The following is an 18,562-nucleotide window of genomic DNA, read 5'->3' as shown; positions in this document are numbered from 1 at the left end:
ACAGCTTGGAAATTATTAACCAGAGTTCCATCATTTTTTTTAGGAACTGATTTAAAAGTTAAAAAGTTGCTAAACAAGGAAAAATTTTGATGATTATTTTTAAAATGGAAGGAAATAAATTTAATTTTTTCCAAATTTTCAAAATTATTTCATGATATAAGAGTCGGCATTGATCACCACATTTAATTTCTGCTTGTTTTTCCCCCCTCTTCATTTTCTAATAAACTTGATAACCAATTCATTTTAGTTGTATTTTTTATTCCCATATATGCGAAAAACATAAAATAAAAATGCTTTGAAAATTCGTGTGAAACAATTGATTTGACGCCCTTTTGCTAAAATTACATTGCAATCCGCCATAGTTTTCTTTTATAAGTGTGTTAGTGTGTGTTCAATTTTAAATCTATTTTTTGTGATTTCCAACAACAAAAAAATCAAATAAAACAAAAAATAATGAAACGTATTTTTTTTAAGAAAAAAAAACAAAGAAACAAATATAAACTGTAAATTGCTACAGATTTTCTTGGATTCAAACATTTTGAAAAAAAAAAACAAGAATTGGCAAACAAAAAAAACCTCACGTGTGTGCATGTGAAAAAATTTTGGAATTTCCATACATAAAAATTTCAACAATGCAAAATGAAATTTTTTCAGATGTTGTGATTAATCCAACTGTAACTCCCCTAAAATCAAATAAAACGACTACAATCCCGAAAAATCAAGTACATTCCAAAATCGATATTAATACGAACCGAAATAATACTCGAGATACAACAATTCATTTAAAGAAAAATGAAAAAAATTGTGATGTATTGTTAACTAACAAGTTGTTTGGACAAAATTTTGAAAATTTAACAAAAGATTTTAATTATTCTAGGGCCGGTAACCAAAATCAATTAGTAACTAAGAATAAATTCAAAAGAACTGATGAATTTTCTGATAGAAAATCTGAAAACAACAACAACAACAGTGAATCATCATCAGAAAATTTAGAAAATGAAAAACAAATTGAATTGATGCAAGGTGAAAAAAACGATATTGAAAATAAAAATATTTCTCTTTCTTCTATCAGTAAACCTTATCCCTCTTTGAATAACAATATAAAAAATGACGATGAACTTAAAACAGATGAATTAAGTGAAATTGATATTGAGAGAAATCAATTGCAATCTTCAGTTAAAAATACTTCAAAAGATTTAAATTTGCACTCTGATTATATTGTAAAAGGAAATCAAAAAAACGATAATAATAATACTTTGGAACAAAAAGATTTAATATTATCAAAGGGAAATTTATCATTACAAAAGAATATCCGAGATGTATCATTACAATGGTGTATACGAAAAAAATGGCCTCATCCATTTGAATTGAATGAATGTGGCAACAATGACCTGATAAAAACAGAAATAAATGAAAATAATAATGATATTTCAATTGAAAATAGTTCAATAACTGGAGCAATAGCATTAAATGAAAATAAAATAAATAAAAATCAGAATGAAAATATTGAAAATTCTTTTGAAAAAATTATATTGAAATCACCATCAACATTTCTTTCAAAACAAAAAAATTCTACAATACAAAGAATCAAAGAATCGCCTCTTTTCAAAAGTAAAAATAATCATTATAATGAAAAAAATAATATAAATGATGAAAAAATACAAAATTATAACCCCTATGGTGATATAAAATTTCAAGAGGAAGGCCAACCACAGTGTAAAACAAATTCAATTATATGTTTTCCACCAATTACAACAACAACAACAACAAAATCTAAAAATTCATCAGCTATTTGTGATTCTGATTCAACGGCATTACAAAAATTCTCAAACTCTTCTAAAACAAATTCAACATTATTGTTTTTACCACAGTTATCGAAAAAAGCATCATCGTCGTCTGAAATTTTTTTAAGTAACAATAATATAGAAAACGATACTGATGACACCAATTGCTCTATTGTTAATGTCAGCAGGAATTTTTTTGAAAAACAAAAAATATTTTCACCGTCAGAAAATGAAATCATAAAAGAAACAACAACAACAGCACCAAGTAAAATAATAAATGAAAATATATTTACTACTAACAAATCAGAAATACCATCATCCCCACTACTACAACAATCATCTATACAAAAACCTTCAACATCCTTAATATCAGCACTATCTTTAAAAGCAAATTCTTTTGAGATAAATAAAAGAAATGAAGAAGAAGAAGAAGAGGAAGATAAATGTATATCTGGAAATATAAATGTTTTGGATTGGGATGATGTCAACGTAGTTGATAAAGATAAAAAAAATTCAGAATTTATAAAATACCCGTTAAATGAAAATGAGAACATTTTTAGAGATATAACGAACGTTACTACTACTACTTCTACTTTTACTACTTCTACTGTTAATGCCACAGCCCCCTATTGTGAAAGGAATAAAAAATTTTTATTTAAGAAAAAACATAATCAAAGGTAAGATGAATTTTTAATTTGCTCCGGGGTGCTTATCATTTATATTGCCTTTGTTAATATTTTGTTTTTCTCTTTTATTTTTTTGGTTTTTATAGTTTTTCTCTTTTTCTCTCTCATATAATTTTTCAACATTTTTTTGATTTTGTTTTCATATTTTGTTGTTTTTTATTATTGTTTTGCTTTTTAATTTTATTTACTTAATAAAATTAAATCCTTTTACTTATGTATATATTTATAGAGAGAGAGAGTGAGAGAGTGAGTAAAAAGAAAGAAAGAGAAAAAAAAATATTTGCTTTAAAAATAAAGTGTTGTGTATTTGACCTGTGGTTTTCAATTTTGCGAATTGCAAGCATCTCTTTTTTTTATTGTTATTTTTTTTTTTGGATGCTTTTGAGAATTTCTTTTTTTTTTTTGTATGCTTGGACTAAACATATTTATTTTTCATTATTTTAGTATCCACGACAATCGTCTAAACAACATAAAATCAATTTATTTGTGTACTTACCCATAAAAGAGAGAATAATATTTGAGAAACGATAAAATACACCGCCACAAAATTTTAAACAAAAAAAATTTCTTTTAGGTTTTTTTGAAAAAAAAAAAATTTTTTTTATTTTTTTTCAAATATTTGAAGGTTTTTAATTTTTTTTTTTAAATTAAAGGTACATATAAACAAGAGAAAGGAATTGTGGTCGAAATCCTTGAGTTTCATTTATTATAAAAAAACAGTCTTTCTTTATTTATAATCTATATATTGAAAAAGTCTTTTATTTTCTATAAAATACAGGAATAATAGGAAAAGACTTAAAACATTAAATCTCAAATGTATAAGGTTTGTGTTTTGTTTTTTTTTTTTTTGAACAAAAGGTTTAATTTATTTTAATTAATAAAAAGGAAAAGTTCGTCAAAATTTTTAAAAAATCCTTCAATAGAATGTAAAAATAATCGTATTGTAATAGATTTTGGTAGAAATTGTATAACAAGTTCTTGTTATATGACAGGATTAATTGAAAAATTTTTTATGATTGCATATTTTTAGGGGACATTAATTGATTGCATATTTTTAGGGGACAACGTTTATTACATATTGCTAATTGCTTTGTTTTACTGGCGTGGTGGGATGAGGGGAAGCATTTTTTCGAAACCTCGTAGGGCGGTAAACAAGTTAGAATCGGCGCTGTGTATATGATATTCGTATAAGTATTGGTGGTGCATATGTTACATTACGTATCCAAAGTAAGAGAATACAAATCAGAAGCAATTTTAAGAAAATTTTTTTTTTATACTACGACCTCTCTAACAGTTTTCTTATTTATCTATGTACATAATATGTATTTTAATTTTGACCTTTTTATTAAAGGTCAAAATTAAAGATCAAGTATTATAGTATAGATAGAGTTTATTGCTTTATGACCTACAAACTTTAATGGAACATGAGCTTAATAATGGTCTTATGCAGTATAAAACTTTTGAAATTGTTTTTTTTGTTTTTTCTTTTTGTTTTTTTTATTAAAGTAATATAAAAGTGATAAAATGTTTTGAACCCAAAATATTTTATATTTTTTTTTATATTCTTATATAACTATGACTAATTTTTTTTTTTATTTTCTTTATGACGTAATTATATAATTTACTACTTTTTATGTTATTGGACGTATATAAGAATTGCATATTATGTATAAAAAATATTCACCTAATATTATAAAAGTTAATATTAATGTCTAATTTTTAAAACTCAATTAATATAAAAGATTAATTCAATTTTATAGCGATCTCTCTTAATTTGTTTGAATATACTCGTACATACATATATTGGGAACAATATATAAAAGTGAAACAATATACATATGTGTATATATATATAAATCTAAATATATTTTAAATTCAAAACTCTAATGCATATAATTTAATTCTGAGATGTGAGAAGAACACTGTTAATGAGAACGTATACAGTTGTGGTATGGAAGTAAAAATTGAATTTAAAATATGAGAGAATTGTAAAAGTTTCTCGCTTTATTATAAATAGTTTATTAAGAATTGAGTATGAATTTATTAATATTAATATTTTTTTTTGAGAATTAGAGTTTATTTCCCGTAAATTTCCCATTCTTTTTACATTGGTAATTAAATTATTGTATAAAATGCAATTCCTTTTACATATTGTGAGTATAGAAAGAGAGAAATTATGATTAGGGAATAATGAATATTTTTTGGAAAATTTTTTAATTTAATTTATTAATATAGGTACAAATTAATTACTTCAGTTTCCAAATGAAGAATTTCTGTTTTTTGTACAAATTTGCCTAGATCTAGTGTTTACCATTTTCTGTTACTTGAATCTAATAGTGATTTAAAGTGATTTTGAATGAACAAAATTTTAAACGATTTCCAAGTACAAATACAAAAAGTAATCGAATTTAAAGCCACAACAAAAAAAACATTTTACATAACATGAAGAAATTTCACAGAAAAAAAAATTTTTTTTTTAAAGAAAATTTCTTAAGTTTGAATGTGGAAATTTTTTTTTTATTTTTAAGAAATGTGTGAAAAAATAACCTTGTGCATTCAAAGGAACCAAAAAAGAAAAAAACATAAAAATAAAACAAACCGAAAAATAGACAAATGTTTTGAGTTAAAAAAAAAAATACAATTTTTTTTTTTCTATTTTGAGAAAACGTCAATCATTTTGTATTTTGTAATGTAAAAAAATTGTTTCCTCAATAAATCGCTCTTCTGCTTTTTTTTTGCTTATTTTAGCCCGATATGTATACAGTAGATTTAGAAAAATGAAGGCAAGAAAATAAAAATAAATATATATATATATATATATACATATATAATTTAATACGAGTATTAAAAAAAAAATTTTTTTTTTTAGCTAGAAAAAGCTAAAAAGTAAATGAGGAATTAAAAGGACCAAAGTCATAAAGACAAAACAAATAAAATCCTCATTAAGTGAAAATAGACGTGACGGTTTAAATGAATGAAAAAAAAAAAAACAAAAATTGGAAAAAATCATTTCCACTCGCGTATATATATATATATATATATATTGTCCCTATACTTACATACATACATATGTATGTATACAGATAAAAAAAATAAATTAAAGAAGTCCATTTGTTATTATTGTTGCTGTTATTATTGTTGGGATGCAAACACATGATTTGTTCATAAAAATTATATCCACCCAACCATATCCTTTTTTAAGCTTTTCTACAAAATAATGTAGGGAAAAAGAAAAAAAATTTTTTTTTTTTTAGAATAAAAATGCTTTAAGCAACGCACTCACTATATACACACATTTTGTTCAAATATGATTCGCATATCTTTTTCTCATATATGAGACTTTATTACATAATATATACATATATGTATATATATATTTTTAGCCACTAGATATATATACATATATGATTTGTATGTTGATTTTTATGTTTATATTTTTATGTACTTTTGTACATTATTTTTATTATTATTTTTTTGTTTTCTCCATATATATGTTTATATATACACAAATAATATAACGGTATGGGTTAGCTTGACAAAATAAGTCTAAAGGGCTCAGAATCTCAATTTATTTTCATCCCTCTAGATCTAAAATACTTCTTATTCTACTATATACTTGTTTATACTAAATGTTTTATACAAAATACTAAAAAAAAATTTTCATAGCTTTATTCCGCAATAGCATTATTTTATGTTATACATAATATAGGTATAAATTGTATACCAACCAACTAACAACCTACATATATATAGATGTATATTATAATCTATTTTATATATTTTTATATATATAAATGTAAGAAGATAAAACGTAAATTCATGGGTTATATACGACGCAGATCAATTTAATTTTATTGTGACCATTTATCGTTAGAAGTTTTATGGTATAGGAATATCCATATATGCATTATATATATGCATATATATATATATATCACATTTATATTAATATTAAAGAATATTTTTTTATTTATGTACAAAATAATGTTGCATATATGTATGTTTGTATGTGAATAATACAAATAATATAATAAACATTAGTATTATACAATCGAAACCAGTAACGATTAAAGACCCATCAAAAAAAAAAAACAAATTATAGCAGAAAATAGATTTACGGAAAATTGAATAACATTAAAAATGTGTACATCAGCTATTATATACCGTTATATATGTGTATGCAATATAATATTACAATGCGGTGTATACAAATACAACAAATTATATTATCAAAATTTCTATTATTTGTATATATATGTATATATATATGCACATATGTATGTATGTTAATTTATTTAATTTATTTTATAGTATATTAATACATTTATATATATATATTATAGTTTATATTGGATATACACACATGATACTCTGGCAATATTCCTTATACATGAAATGTAATTAGAAATTAAATACACCTACACTTAAATATATGCCGTGTAATCTACAATATAATTAATGCTCATGTGTGTATGGTCATACATACATTGTACATGTATTTTGTATACACTATACTTAGTATTGAATAATTTAAGAAACCGAAAAGATTTTTTCCAAATCCTGTTTTTTTTTTAAATCCTTTAATAATATTCAATTGTCATTTTATTTTAAATAAATAAATTTTTTGTTATTGTTTGTTTTTTTTCTTATTGTATATATATATGTATAAATATTTAAAAATTTCGGTTTGTTTACGCGGTTTACTCACTCATTTATTCATTAATTCGTTAATTCACATTAAAGTAGGGGAAAAGCATATTGAAAATAAATTTTAATAATAAAATTTGTAAAATGTAAACTTGAAATTTTTTTTTAAATTAGCGCGAGGTATTATGAAATTCATTCTGTATAAGAATCCTTAGATTTTACATTTAATTTCAAAATTGGTGCTCATATTTTTTCCCTGTAATAGTTTTTAGTTTACATACATATATAGTTTTAGGTTTAGATAACAAAGTTAATATATTTTGCTCTTATTACCTCATTATATTGTTATTGCATATGTTTAGGAGGAATTTAGAAATAATAATTTATAAAAATATTCTCTGATGCTAGAGTTTAATGTTTAATTTTATTCTCAGTGATTTTATTTAACGAGAAGCCTTTATGCGTGTGGAATTATACGTGGAGACCTATTTTTGAATTAGAAGGCTATTAAATTCTATCATGATAACAAGACTATACCTTTAAGTATTTTGTTTTTGATTTTATTATAGAAGTTCATTAAAGCTTACGGTATCATAATGATAGGTTGCTGAAGAATTAATATTTTTCGATATTTGAGGTGAAAGAAGGATTTCCAGTCCTTAGCATCGAAAAAAATTTTGTGGAAATTTGAAAATTGTGAAATTTTTTCATATTTCGAGTATTGAAGAGAAATATATCGAAAATTCGAAATCAATAATTTTATTTGTTAATTAAAAAATTTGATATCCAGATGAAATTTTCTAAAATAAATAAGGAATACGTGGTCACATTTTTGCGATTGCCGATTTAAAATTTAAAGCTAATGGTTTGGGTGCAGTAAATATTGTTAAAAAATTTCATTTTTGTGATTTGCAACAGCTCCTCGTATATTATGTGTAAGCTATAAGTATAAGAACCGAATCCATAAACATTTTTGGGAACGTAACCCGAAAAACACAAATTTTACTTATATTCTTTCTGATTTTCAAATAACGCATTCAATTTCAATTTATTTATCTGTAGTCGAATAATGACTGAAGCTCTGTGTAAAGCTTTCTAATATCGCTACAGAAACGTTTTGAAAGAATGTCGTCACAATATAATTCATCTTAGTGCTGTAAGTATTTCAAATCTGATAAAATCCAGGTAAAATAAAGCGCAGAGTGAAATACAGAAGATCTAGAATTTCACATTGAGAAATTTTAATCAAAATTATAGATTTTTATTTTTATAAATTTTGAAACAGAAAATTTCGTATACTACAACTATAAAATTCCATTCCATTAAAAATCGAAATTCAGAACACCATTCCCCATATATTCAAAAATATTAATCAAAAAATAGAAACAAAAAATTAATAATTTTCTTGTTTATTATTGGTCCTCTTTAACCCATTCAAATTTTCATTCATTTTGAGTTTATAATATGCTAAAGTTTCCCTTACATTATTATTATTATTATAATGTAGACCTATGTAAAATGTTTACACTTAACGAAGATTTATGTGCATTTAATTTAAAACTTTTTAAGACCATAATATTCTAATAGATTATTTGTGTTTAGATTTATAACATTTGAATACATAGGTTCACATACCTCTATGAATATATACTAGATATACACACGACACACAAATGTTGTATACTGTTTGCTATTAGAGTAGTTTCATTACAACAAAGTTTTTTATAGTTTATTATGAATGTAAGAATAAAATAATATGTTATTTTTCTATTATAAGCATAATATTTTTACAATATAGAATTTTAATCCTGGCATACCTAAAAAAAAAAGAGACAAGAAATGAGACATACAACTATAGGCTTTTTGAAATATAAAAAAAAATAAATTCATATCTCAAATCTTTTATTTATTCTTTGAATAGACCTTTTTTTTCTGAAATAAATTTATATTTTCTGTATGTACGAGTATGTCTATGTATGTATATGCAATATTTTTAGATATCCTTTTTCGCTAGAAGCTTTCTTATTACAAAATATATTATTTTATCAGTTTTTTTTTTTAAATATTTTATACCTACACTCAGAATTCATCGGTAAAATCAACAAATTTTCATATTCCTAGGACCAAGATGCAAATATTTGAATATTTTTATGCTTGATTTTGAATCTATAATATGAAATTGTTAATTACTCAAATACTTGTCGCGTCTAATTTTTGACAACTTCAAACTTATGACTTATTTTCGAAATTTCATAACAAAAATATGTTTCTGTTTTGCATAATATTTTCCGAACATTTGCAACTTAGCACTAAAATCTCAATTACTAGAAAGCAAACCTTCCTTGTCTCATGTTAACATGTGAATTTCCATATATGTAAATGTAAATATGTGATTGGACAAATATGTGAGAGAGAAATGCTTGGAATTGAACCCTTTTGAATCAGAATATCCTAAGCTCGATTCGGAGATAATTTTTAGCAAAGAAAAATTTAAAAAATTTATTTTAAACCAAAAAAAATTGAAAAAAGATCCGTCCATCAATTTGTGTGTCCTTTTAGAAAACAAATACACTTTCTAAGACAGAAGACTGAAATTTAATATACAAATAAAACTTTACTATAAATCTTTATATTTCTCTTCCTCCCCTTAAAGTTGAAGCCCCTCAAGATCTTAAAAATTTTTTTTCTTGACTATTATATTGAATCGAAACCCTAAATATTTTTTGATTTCTGCAAATACAGAAAACTAGCGACTGGCATCTTCCACCACAAAACGGAATAGTTTAACACTGCAATGATAAAATGGCCGTTTTTTGTTAAAATTTTTGACATTATTTAAAAACAATTTTCATCAAAATCGGTTTAGTCGAACTTGATATGCAGACATGCACATAGAAACTAACAGACTGTTATCTTTCGAAAAAATTGTTTATTTATGCTTCTCTGCTACGGAGATCGGCCGCCAACACCTATATGGTAACGATTCTTTTAATTTTTTTTTCGCCTCATCCTAAATGTATGCAATAATTTGTTTGTTATTATTTTGGTTTATATCAGAAAGTAATTTAAATAAACTAGTGGCTCGATTATTTTTTAAAAAATTATATTTTCATCAGTTCAGGAGAAAATTGTCTCTATACAAATCGAATTCAATTGTTAAAATCTAGAACCTTGTCGTATTTAACAGAAGAAAATGGCGTGTCGGGAATACGAAATGACCAATAAAAGCATTTCAAGTTGAAAGATTTATAATTGAAATAACAATTTATTTTCCTGGGTGTACATATACATACACACATTCATGCATACGTATAGAAACATAGACAAATAACTCATAATACCGGAAATATTCTATGAGAGAGATTTTCTCAATTTGATAAGGACACTCTTATTTTGTGACAGGATTCTATTTCAATCTTTTCTTTTTCTCTTATAATTTTTCTTATTTGTTTTTTTTTGTTTTTTTTATAAATGCAACAAAATCCATTTATACTTAAAAATATAAATTTTTTTTTCTACATTTATCTTATATTTTTTTTTTTATATTTTGTGTACCTTATACACTTTGGTTTTTTGCTTTTTTATTTCTGTTTATTTTTCATGCATTTCAAATGATGTCCTTTATATAATTTTAAATTATTTTTTTTTTCTTATTATTTTACTTTTTTTAGATTTAGAACGATTTCTTTTCTGTTTTCAAAAAGTTTTGATATTTTTTTTTATTTACTAGTAAAGCAAAAAAAATAACAACAATAAAAATTTTTGTAACAAAATTTTTAATTCTCTAAAAAATTTAGAATTTTATTATGTGGTATGGGTATTTGTGTTTGTGTATGTATAACCAAATTTAAGAATCCTTTTTCTTTTCAAAAATAAATATTAACTATACTTGAATTTTCTTATAAAAAAATTAATGAAAATAAAGGAAAACATTAAGTGATTTTAATCAGGAGCAGCAAGTCTAGTGCATTATGAAAGAAAATTTTTATTCAATTTTAATAATTAAATCCAATAAAAGAAAAGAAGAATAAAAAAAAAATTAAAATTTACCTAAGGCAAGAAATTTATTTGAAGTTTATACTATGTAGAATAATAATTATTGGAATAAGTATAGTACTTGTTACTACTTTGTTGTAATTAAAATATTAGAGGAGATTTGAACTAAACTACTTTTTTGATTATGGGAATTCCATACAAGAAATTTAGTTTCGCCTACTGGCAAGGCTTAAATTATTTATTTTTTCATTATTTTATTGGTTATAAATTACATTTGAATTTCTCACATTTTTAAACTGGTTATTAGAAGTAAAATTCAAAAATAAAGCAATGCTGAGTTTCATATTTTCAGTCGCAGTTTTGGCAGTCAGCTTACAGAAAACAAAAACGTCGGAATATTAAAAATTTTTAATAATTACTTTTATGTTAGAGATTGAGCAAAATCAAATATAACTGTATTATATGCTATTTATCGATGCTGTCCTTATATTTGAAAATTTAAATTATGCATTTCAAATCACTTGTGAATTGTATAGTTTGATTTCTAAACTACATTTTGCATGTCAAAGATACCTTTGTCATATACTTTTGATTTTAATAATATGAAATTCAATTAAATCATTTGACAGCAAATAGACTAAAGTTAAATAAGCTCAAAATTGAAATTTGTAGAGCAGATTTAGTAAAAAAAATAAAAAAATTTTATTAAAAAACTCAATAGTTTTATTTGTGAATATTTGCAATTCCATTATTTTCACGGAATAGAATCATACTTAAAAATAATTGTTGTAAAAATTATGAATGATTGTGTGTAGCATAGTACTAATGTAAAAGTATATTATTCAATTAATTCAACCTTTTCGATTTATCACTTGAAACCACTTTATACAATCTTGAAAGCGATTCTTTATTTTATATTAAATCTTAAAATATTATGTCGAATTTCTCGGGTTTTCAATAAGAGAGAAAATCAAATTTTTTACTCAAACGAAATTTTCTCTTTCTTCTCATTATCTCTCTATTCTTCACCTATATTCGAAAACACTTAGGAAACTTTTGAAAAGTTGGTTTTTTGGTATACCTTATTTAGTGAAATTTTAAAAAAATAAATTGTCCACTATCTTTATAATTATAACAATATTTTCGATTAGCATTATTACATTTTTATTCTCCAATACAAGTTGAGTGTAGAAATTTCTTTATTTAGTACTTATAGTTTACATTCTTTTTAATCTTAAGTACACGAAAATTTCGGCAATTAAATTTTGATTTAAAATTTGAAATAGTACCAGAAATTAAAGTACCGGAATGTGGGGTATTATTTAAGAATAAGAAGAACATCTTCTTTTAAATTATTGGTCCTTCAATGAGCAAATTTTAACTAAAACAAAATTTTTTTTCTACCTCGTGGTTTAACTTTAATGTGTGTTAATGTATCAATATATTGTTTAGGGATTTATTTGGATTTTACTAAATTTTACTAAATATATTTGTGAGAATATTAATGTTCATCGAGAATATGCACCAATATTCTGTTAGTCGCCTCACTTCAAGTTATGAAAAATATTATTAAAAAATATTTTGATTTTCATCATAGAATTTCAACTTTCGTCAATTTGATTTTATTCTGAACATCTTAAAATTTTTGAACAACTACCCAACTAATACGACTAACAGAATATAAGGGAATATCATTCTTCAAAATTGACAATAAAAACCTTTATATTTAAACAACATTAGCTCTAATATCTGCTTCATTCCCAAAATTTTTTTATACCAAAATGAATTTTTTTAATAATCTACAAACAAATTAAAAAACAACACATACAAAAAAAAAATATTTTTTAAATAAGCGCGAATAATTAAAACAAGTGATGTAACTTTTACACCACACCAAAAAACTAAAAAAAAAGAAAACAAAAACAGTAAAATTGCGGAAAAAAATGAAAGAACTAGATATCAATTAATCAATGAACTACATAATAGATACCTTCTAATTCACATACCAACAAACAAACAAGAAAACAAAAACAAACACACACATGCACACACAAAACAAATATCATTTCAATTAATTATGCAGTTCAGTATGTAACGATGTAATATTTATCTCCAAAAATAAAAATGAAAAAAAACATCAAAACAAATTTCAACTGAAATCAAAAGCTAAAAAAAACAATGAAAATAAAAAAAATAGAAAAACACAAAAAAAAAAATAAAAAATACTTTACCCAACAATGGCGTTAATTTTACTTTACTTTGATTTATTTTGCTTTTTACAATTTATTCAACTGATTGCCTTATTTTCATTTTCATTTTCATTTTTTTTTTGCCGAACACCGAATAAAAACAAAACTTCTCGACTGCTGCCGTGTTTCATTTTTTCCAATTTTTTTTTCTTCATTTTTTTCATTTTCTCATTTTCTTTTTCTACTCTTTTAACCGTATAAACCATCTGCACTTAATTTAAGGTGTGGTGTGTATAATAAAACAAAACAATAATAAAAAATGAAATAGAGTCAAAAAAAAAAACAAACATAAAAAATAAACCCTTTTTACAATGTGTTTGTTTTGCGCCCTAGAATCAATGACTATAAAATTTTTTTTTTCAATAGTAAAGGCGAGCAAAAAAAAAATATAAAAAGAAAATTTCTTCAATCAAAGTACACAAACAACAATACTAAGAAAACAAATTTTATAACAAATAGAACAAATAATAATGGAAGACAAAACATAAACGGCAAAATAAAAACAAAAACAAGAACAGAAAGAAAAATATAGAAAAACAGACCTAAATAAAAATGAAATTCAAAATTTGTTTTACTAACTGCATTGAGTTTTCTGTTGTTCGTTTTGTTCAAAAGGGGTGAAGAAATTCACCTTTGAACATAAAGAAACAACAACAACAACAACAAAAACGAAGAAGAAGAAGTTATCACTTAACTTCACGTCGTTGGAACTAATTTAGCAAAATTTAAAAACTTCATATTTCCTTAGGTCGGAAAATTATTCCTTGATATTGCAAGTACAGAGACACAGAGACTAAAAGAGAGAGAGAGAGAGAGTTAGTAAAGGGACGTGCATGTTTATTTCCTTCCTTTTATTCAATCCCTTTTTAATATTTTTCATATTTCTTTATTTTTCATTTATTCGAATAGGAAAATTTATTTTATAAAGCTATCTAGGTACCTTATATACTTTAATTTCATCCAACATGAAAGTCATGTTTTTCGTGATTTTGAAATTACAAATGGGACAAAAACAACAACAACAAAACTGAATAAAATTTTGTTTGCCGGTTTGAAAAACTTTACTCTTCCTTTTTTGTTTTTGTATTTTAATTATTGACTTTTCATATTCTGTTTTTGCTTTTTTTTTTCCAAAAAACTTTTGCGTTATGTTTTACACGAATTAAACAAAAAAACAAAACCTAATTATCAAAATAAAAATTTTTAAATATTTTAAATGAAAATGATTATTCTTTATCGCCCAAATTACAAAAATAAGTAGTGAGAAGAAAAAACCAAAAACAAAAATAAAAAATATAAAATTTTCAATAAAATTGAAAAAAAACAAAATTTTTTTTTTAAAATAAAAGTTTATTCGATTTCCATTGCATACTAAATAAGTACATAGTTCTATTTGAACGACAGATAGTAGATCATGTCTCTACTATCAGGATAATTTCAGAACTTGAATTATACACAATAAGCACAATTTGATTTTTTACACTTCACTTTATAAAATATTTTACTAAGGAGAATGAACGAATGTAAGGAGAACGAGTACGTGTGTGCTAGTCTACTAGTTGTATGTGAAGAATATTTTCTATTTCTACAAAATTTAATTTAATTCAAAAAAAAAATGTTGCCTTTCTTTATGACAGTGGTTATATTATTAGCCTAAAAATCTTAATAAAAATTTTTTGTCGTCTTGTTAAATTGTAAATATATATATAGTTTTTTTAAAGCTTCTAACACTTTCCTTCTCATTCTTTCCCCCCTCTTCCCCCTGCTCCATCAGTTTTGCTAGCCCTGTTCTTTTAAATGTTTTTATTCTTTTGCACTGCACATTATACGATTTTAATTCTACATATGGACATTTAATAATATAATATTCATGTACACGTATAAACACATAATATTACATATACTTAATAATGTACAAAAAAAAAAAAAAAAAAAAATAAGAGAAAAAGAAAAAGCAGTAAAAAAAAAATAAGAGAAAATATCATTTTTTTGTTTCATTTTCTCTTCATTATTGTTTTTTTTTTGTTTTTTGTGTTTTTTATAGTTATTTGGGGGGAAATAATGCTGCACAGAGAGACCAGCTACAAATCGACATAATAATCAAGAAGCAAACCAACACATAATATAAAGAGTTACGCTTTCTTGTTTTCTTATTTCTTATTTTTCCCTTTTTTTTTTGTTGTTGTTTTTCACAATTTTTCTTTATTATTTTATTTTTATTATTCCTTTTTGTTTTGTTAGCGAATATAGCAAGCGATTTTTATATTTTCCATCTTTATTATTTTTTTTTTCACTAAATATTTGAAGACGGTATATTATGTGCAAAAAAAAAAAAAAAAAAAAACAACAAAAAAAGTAAATTTTTAAATGCCATAGAAAAAAATAGTTTTGAATTGCAAAGCACGTATTCTCTGGCGAAAAATAATATTACGTCAAGTACTTTTTGGTAGACCTTATACGACTTTTGAAGTTTTCTATTAATGTTCTCTTTGTGTGCTACTGACGTTATTTTTTCTTTTTTGTTTTGCTTTCATAAAGCAACAAAAATAAAAATAATAAAGAAATATAAGAGAAATATATTTACTGCTACTGCTACCATATGTTTATGTTGCTTTTCTTTATATATACATATATTTCTGTAAACATGTTGAGCAACACTAACTAACATAACAGTAGATGAAGAGAAATGTAAAGAGAAAAGTAAATGAATATATTTACAATTTAAATTTACCAAAAAAAAAAAAACAAAAATGAGAAAAAGAGTAATAACAAAAAAAAAAAAAACTACCTACTAAAAATAGAATAAAAAAAACAGAAAAAGAAAAAGCATGAGAAATTTTAGAATTTTTCGTTTCCTCTATCCTTTACATTTTCATTTTTATATTTTTACATGTGTACAACAAAAAGCAAAAAAAAAAAAAAAATATTTAGGAATGAGGTTTGGTTTGATTATAGACGGAAGAAAAAGAAAAATGCCTCTTTATGTTTAACAACTAAAGACCAGAAAAATAAAAAACCAAGTTATGGTATGTGTTTTTTTTTTCCTGTCTTTCTCTTCTGAATTTTTTTGCTTTTCTAATGTTATATTTTTTTTTGTTTTCTTTGAATTTTTGTCATAAAGTTGGGCAAGCAAGAAGGCATTTAAGACATTTTACGTGGCATAAAAAAACATAAAAGGATGATGATTTTCACATATCTCTTCTTCAGTATCTGTTTATGTATAAATTATTTTTTCGTTCTCTTTTCATATTTTATTTTCCTTGTTATTCTTCATCCACAAAATTTCAATTTCATGTAATAGGAAACTTTTGAGGATATGATTTAAAAAAAAAAAATTAAAAAAAATAAGAAAAGGAAATTTTTTTTTTTTATGTATTTTGTGGGATAAAAATTTTTTGTATCCATACACGTTTAAATATTATATTATGTGAGTACCTAAGCTCATATGCCTATATTGTGCTTACATGTAAGGACAATGATGTTACATAATAATATAAATATGGAATGAATGAATATACATATATATATATAAACACATACATACACATAGATTTATGTATATTTTGTTATTTATTGTATGTTTTTAAAAGTACCTCTAAGCTCGATAAAAATATACTTAATAAACATGGTATATACAACATAATAAAAATTCCTGTAACAATTATAATAAGGAAATTAAAAAAAAAAATAAAAAAAAAAAGGCAGGAGAAAAAAAATTGTTAAAAATTTTCTTGACTATGCCAACAATGTACATACATATATGGTTTATATGTACATACATATGCACTCTCAAATTCAAGAATTGTATGTTTAGAATATTCGGTCGGATGGTGTGTGCTAGTAAGTGTAAATTGCTGACATAAGTACACTTTATTTAACAATATTTTTATCTTAAAAATCTTAGTATGATCTGCCGATGTTTGAAAAAAAAAATATTGTATTTTTCGTCAGTTATTTGTTACTATTTTTATCTAGCATGTATATATGTATAGTCCACTAATATTTAGGTATGCTATTCGCGTTTACAACATAGACATTTAACAATAGTTTTGTTTTATCAATGTGATAGGCCTACTGTTTAATTTTTGATTATTGTTATTTATGGAATATGCTCTTCATTTATATCTTATATCAATTTATAGATTGTTTTGATTGCTGCCCTTGAACAGTACAGTGCCATGGTATTATCTATACAAGTTTTTAAGAGGTATTTAATATTAATACCAACCGTCATACACAATAACATATTATACTTATCTATATTTTAATTCGATTTCTTATGCATGTAAATTTTTTAGCAGATTTTTATTTTTAGCACTTTCAGAACATCTATTCGTACATCTGCATTGAAAACTCTTGCTATCTTTATTCTTACTCATCCTACTCCCACGATTAGAATCTAAAGCCCCTTAAAAATGCTAGAAATGCAATATTTTGAAAATTCACTATATCAAAACCTTGTACAAAAAAAAATTTTTAACCAAATGTTGGGCTTATTAAATACAGTCGATACACGCTTAAATATCCAACAGAAAAATGTTCAACAGTTTGTGATTTTAAAAGAGTTGTGAAATTAAGCGAGCTTATAAAATATTTTTACGTACTTACTTTGAAAATAGCTAAAAACGTTTTTTTAACAAAATCTTAAACAGATCGAAAAACTGTTAAATTTAACCGGAGTTAATTTTAAGTGTGTTTCGCTGTAGCTTATGTTATAAGAACAATTATTTTTTTATTTTCCGTCTCACAAGGAATTTATTGTCCCTCAAAATTAGAACAAATTAAAATTTTCGGCAATTTTGAAACTGTCATATTTTTGTAATTGAAGATAAAGAAGTAACGGTAAATTTTCGTTTATTAGAAAGTATACAAAATTCATTTGAGCTGATCATATCAACCCCTAAAAATATGCAATAATGAACATATGTGATGTTAGTAAAATAAAATAAGCCTGTTTTTTTTTTTGTTTTTCAATGTTGTCCTAATTGTTTGGGAGAAATGCTACTTAGCAAACCATTAGTTTGATCTAAAGTATTGTATATTGGATATTTGACTATTAAATGCAGTAAAAGTGCTCGAAAACTGCACAAAAATTTACACGAAATTTACGCGGTTTATTAATATTAAAAATTTACCTCTGACGATTGTTCTAATTGATAGAAAAGGTATAAATTACAAACCCCTACATTATTAAAAATTT

At 23.9% G+C, this 18,562-nt stretch overlaps 1 protein-coding gene across 3 annotated transcripts in view; it reads left to right on the top strand.

The window, feature by feature from the left end:
- LOC129611661 (putative uncharacterized protein DDB_G0277255) overlaps positions 1-18,562 on the top strand; it is a 29,861-nt gene that overhangs the window by 6,209 nt on the left and 5,090 nt on the right. The window contains exons 1-2 of one of the 3 annotated variants that reach the window (XM_055524914.1): positions 673-809; positions 878-2,461. The exons of 1 other annotated variant lie outside the window; for it this stretch is intronic. In XM_055524914.1, the coding sequence (XP_055380889.1) occupies positions 793-809; positions 878-2,461 (1,601 nt within the window). In that variant the 5' untranslated portion in view covers positions 673-792. Of the gene's footprint in view, positions 1-174; positions 2,462-18,562 lie in introns of those variants that run through there. One more of the 3 variants, XM_055524913.1, reaches the window with a different exon arrangement.

This window comes from Condylostylus longicornis, unplaced genomic scaffold (assembly GCF_029603195.1).
Source record: "Condylostylus longicornis isolate FDR11 unplaced genomic scaffold, ASM2960319v2 ptg000055l, whole genome shotgun sequence".
Taxonomy (NCBI): Eukaryota; Metazoa; Arthropoda; class Insecta; order Diptera; family Dolichopodidae; genus Condylostylus; species Condylostylus longicornis.
The sequence above is the reverse complement of the archived record's forward strand: the minus strand, read 5'-3'. Positions and strand labels throughout refer to the sequence as shown.